This window comes from Pediculus humanus, genomic scaffold, assembly GCF_000006295.1.
Source record: "Pediculus humanus corporis 1103172107500 genomic scaffold, whole genome shotgun sequence".
NCBI classification, from domain to species: domain Eukaryota; kingdom Metazoa; phylum Arthropoda; class Insecta; order Psocodea; family Pediculidae; genus Pediculus; species Pediculus humanus.
Window position 1 is genome coordinate 3,130 of NW_002987116.1, and position 3,409 is coordinate 6,538.

Consider the following 3,409-nt stretch of genomic DNA (forward strand, 5'->3'; position numbering starts at 1 on the left):
CTTTTTTCTTTTTGTTTCGTATCAAAATATTTTTAAAAATTTTTATGACGTCACTTCCTTTTTTTTTTTTTAACACGTGGATAAAAAACCGTTGTTATTATCATTATTAATATTGATTTTGTTCAAAAAATAATCGCGTTAATAGTTATATTAAATATTTAAAATAAAAAAATTTGATTTATCGTCCGATAATAATAATAATAATGATGATAATGAATATGATGAATATGATGATGATGATGATGATTGATAATAATAGCAATAATAATAATAATAATAATAATAATAAAATATCTATAAAAATAAAATTAATAATAATAATACGATGATTCTCCGTCACATGTGTATCGTTGCTGCCGTGTAACGAGCTTCTCCTCTTCTCCACGACCACTGACTTGGACGATACTGAAAATCATTTTAAAAAACGAATCGATTTTTAATTTCAATGTATCGATCGATCGATCGATCGATCTATCGAACAAACAAACTTTTTTTTTTTATCGCAACAGCGAAATAAATAGTTTAAAATTTTACCCTTATTAAAAATTGTCCGGCAGGAGTGTGAGGATTCCTGTAGGCGTAGAAAAACCACATTCCGATCCCTAATGCTAAACAAATTAAAAACACGCTTCCGATCACGCTTCCTTCCTCTGGAAATAAAAAAAAAAAAAAAATACACCAACGTTACGATAATGATAATAAATTCGCTTCGAGAGAGAGAGAGAGAGAGAGAGAAAGAGAAAATTGATGAGATTTACGAACTGTTGTGTACTGTGTGAGCGAGAGGAGTTTGCATTTTCTCGAAATGTTCCACTTCTTCTTCTTTCGGACATTGATCCACCGTTTTCAATTTCGTTTTATCACAGCCGTTTGAGATCCAGTCTTGTCTGTGCCTGTCCATACCGTTCGAACACCTGTTCGCACACCAATTGCACTGGAAAAATTCATTTTTCGAGTTTAAAGTTGGAGTTTTTCCCGGAGGGGGAGAGGGGAGACAGGGGGGGGAAGAAGAAGAAGAAGGGAGAGGGGGGTGAGTATACAAAGAAAAAAATTAATTACTCTGAGATTTTTCAATTGCGTCAAACACGAATTGCAATCTTTCATGTCCAAACAAGTGTCCAAAGCTCTTAAAACGATGACGGTCCAATTTTTAATGTCTTGCTTTTCGAAATTGACTCTGTGATATTCGTAAATCGTTTTCCTTCGGACGACTGAAATAATAATAATAATAATAATAATTACATTTGTAATAACCCAAAATCGGGGGAGGGAGGGAAATAAATAAATAAAAACTCACAAAATATCGTTCTATCGATTATGTAAGCATCCGAGAGTCCGATTTTAACCGGATGTTGATCGTCGTTTATCTCATCGATGAACACGGCGACTTGTTTATACACGAAAACAATGTCGCCATTTTCGTGAAGAGTGCACTGAAACGTGAATCCACCCTTATCACGTTTATCTTGAAGCATCACGTTCTCCCATTGAACGGTAAATGCAGTTCCTAATACGATCAAAACAAAAAAAAAAAAAAAAAAAAAAATGATAAAACGTTAAATGATTATTATTATTATTATTATTATTATTATTATTATTACTACTGCTTATAAGGTAACTCGAGGGGGAAAAACAATAAAACGAACCGTTATCTAAATATTTAACGAATGATTGGTTGGATAGTGTGGTGTCGAAATTCGCCATTAACGGAGCAATGTATTGAGTTGCTGCCAACCACGCGTGGACATAATCTCCCGTGTAAATAAATCCACCCGTCGCTATCGTTATGTTACGAATGGGATGACCGTAAAAGGGAAAATCGAATGATAATTTCACCGTCTGGAACAAACAAACAAACAAACAAACAACAACGAGAATCGAATATTGTTCGATTTGTAAAAATGAAATGAAATGGTTTACCATCGCTCTCCTGTATGCCTGTGATAAAATATCGCTCACTTTAACGTCCGGATGTTTATCGAGATCCACCCAATACCTTTTACCCATTTTCGGATCCACGACGAAAGAACTATTGTAATACAAATGATGATCCTGTAATTTAAATTATAATTAAAATAAATCGAAATTAATTTGTCGATTCGAGATGTGTGTGTGCGCATACTTCGATCGATCGATCGATCGATAAATCGATACCTGTTTCGTCGAGGATATGTTAAATTTTTTCAATGTTTCGTTTAAACCGCTCGTGTCGAATATTTTTGCTATTTGTATGTCTTGATCTGATGATGAGTTTAAAAGACGACTCGGAACGACGGAATCTTTCGTCTTGTTCGTCGATGATATAATACTTTGAGTCGTCGTCGTCGTCGTCGTCGACGACATCGTGGCATTGGAAGAAGAAGAAGATGAAATCGTTTTTGAAGTTGCCAAAGGTGGTGAGGACGACGACGATGACGTCACATCCGCCAAATCTTTAAAAAAAAAAAAAGGAAAGAAATAATATATCATCATCATCATCATCAACATGGTACTTTTATGTATTTGTTTTCAATCCTTAAATGGAAAAATACGTCAAAACGTAGTCGGTCGGACGTAAAAATATTAATAATAATAATAATGATAATGATAATAATAAAAGTTTCATTTACGAGTTATGTGAAGATTTTCCGACGAATCTTTTTCGCTTAAAATTTTCACATTTTCATGTTTTTCATCATCAACTTTTTTTTCGCCGTGAAAATTCGTCGTCGCGTTTGTCGTCGTCGTCGTCGATTTGGCAATAGTAGACGATATTTCTTTTTTATTTCCCAATTTTATTTTATCCGCGGAAGAAGAAGAAGATTCTAGAAAAAATAATAATAATAATAATAATAATGTCACGCATTAATGAATCGACACCCGACACACACAATTTTCTTTTTTTTCTGGTTGTTTGTTACGAATTAATAAATTACAAAAAAAAAAAAAAAAAAAAATTTAAATTTGACAATGACAAGGTCGTCGTCGTCGTCGTCGTCGTCGCATTGTAAAAATTGTATTTTAAAAAATGCGTGGGTGACACACGCACACGCACACGCACACTCACACACACACAGAAAAAGTAAAATTTTTTCATACATCTCTCTCTCTCTCTCTCTCTCTCTCTCTCTCTTTCTCTCTCAACGACAAAATTTAACAGAGTCGTAATAGACATTTTTTCGTGATGAAGACTTGAAAGAAAACAAAAAATTGTAAGAGTGATTTAATTGGGGGGAAAGGGGAGGAGAGAAGGGAAGGGGGAAGAAAAAACAGACACGTTCGTCGTGATTTGATAATAAAATTTAAATAAAAAAAAATTATTATTATTATTATTATTATTTTCGTTGGATTTTTAACGGAGTCAAATTATTTCATTAAAATTGGTCAATTTAAACTAGTAAAAGCCTGCGACAAGGTCGTCGTCACCATC

At 33.6% G+C, this 3,409-nt stretch overlaps 1 protein-coding gene across 1 annotated transcript; it reads right to left on the minus strand.

The window, feature by feature from the left end:
• Window positions 1–336: 336 nt before the first annotated feature.
• On the minus strand, window positions 337–3,408 carry Phum_PHUM154740 (tumor endothelial marker 7 precursor, putative; the record flags this gene model as incomplete). Its single annotated transcript, XM_002424768.1, has 10 exons — window positions 337–405; window positions 535–650; window positions 763–934; window positions 1,060–1,211; window positions 1,298–1,507; window positions 1,647–1,839; window positions 1,921–2,029; window positions 2,123–2,240; window positions 2,610–2,804; window positions 3,375–3,408. The coding sequence occupies 10 exons, from the start codon at window positions 3,406–3,408 to the stop codon at window positions 337–339; spliced, it is 1,368 nt and encodes a 455-aa protein (XP_002424813.1).
• Window position 3,409: the final 1 nt, after the last annotated feature.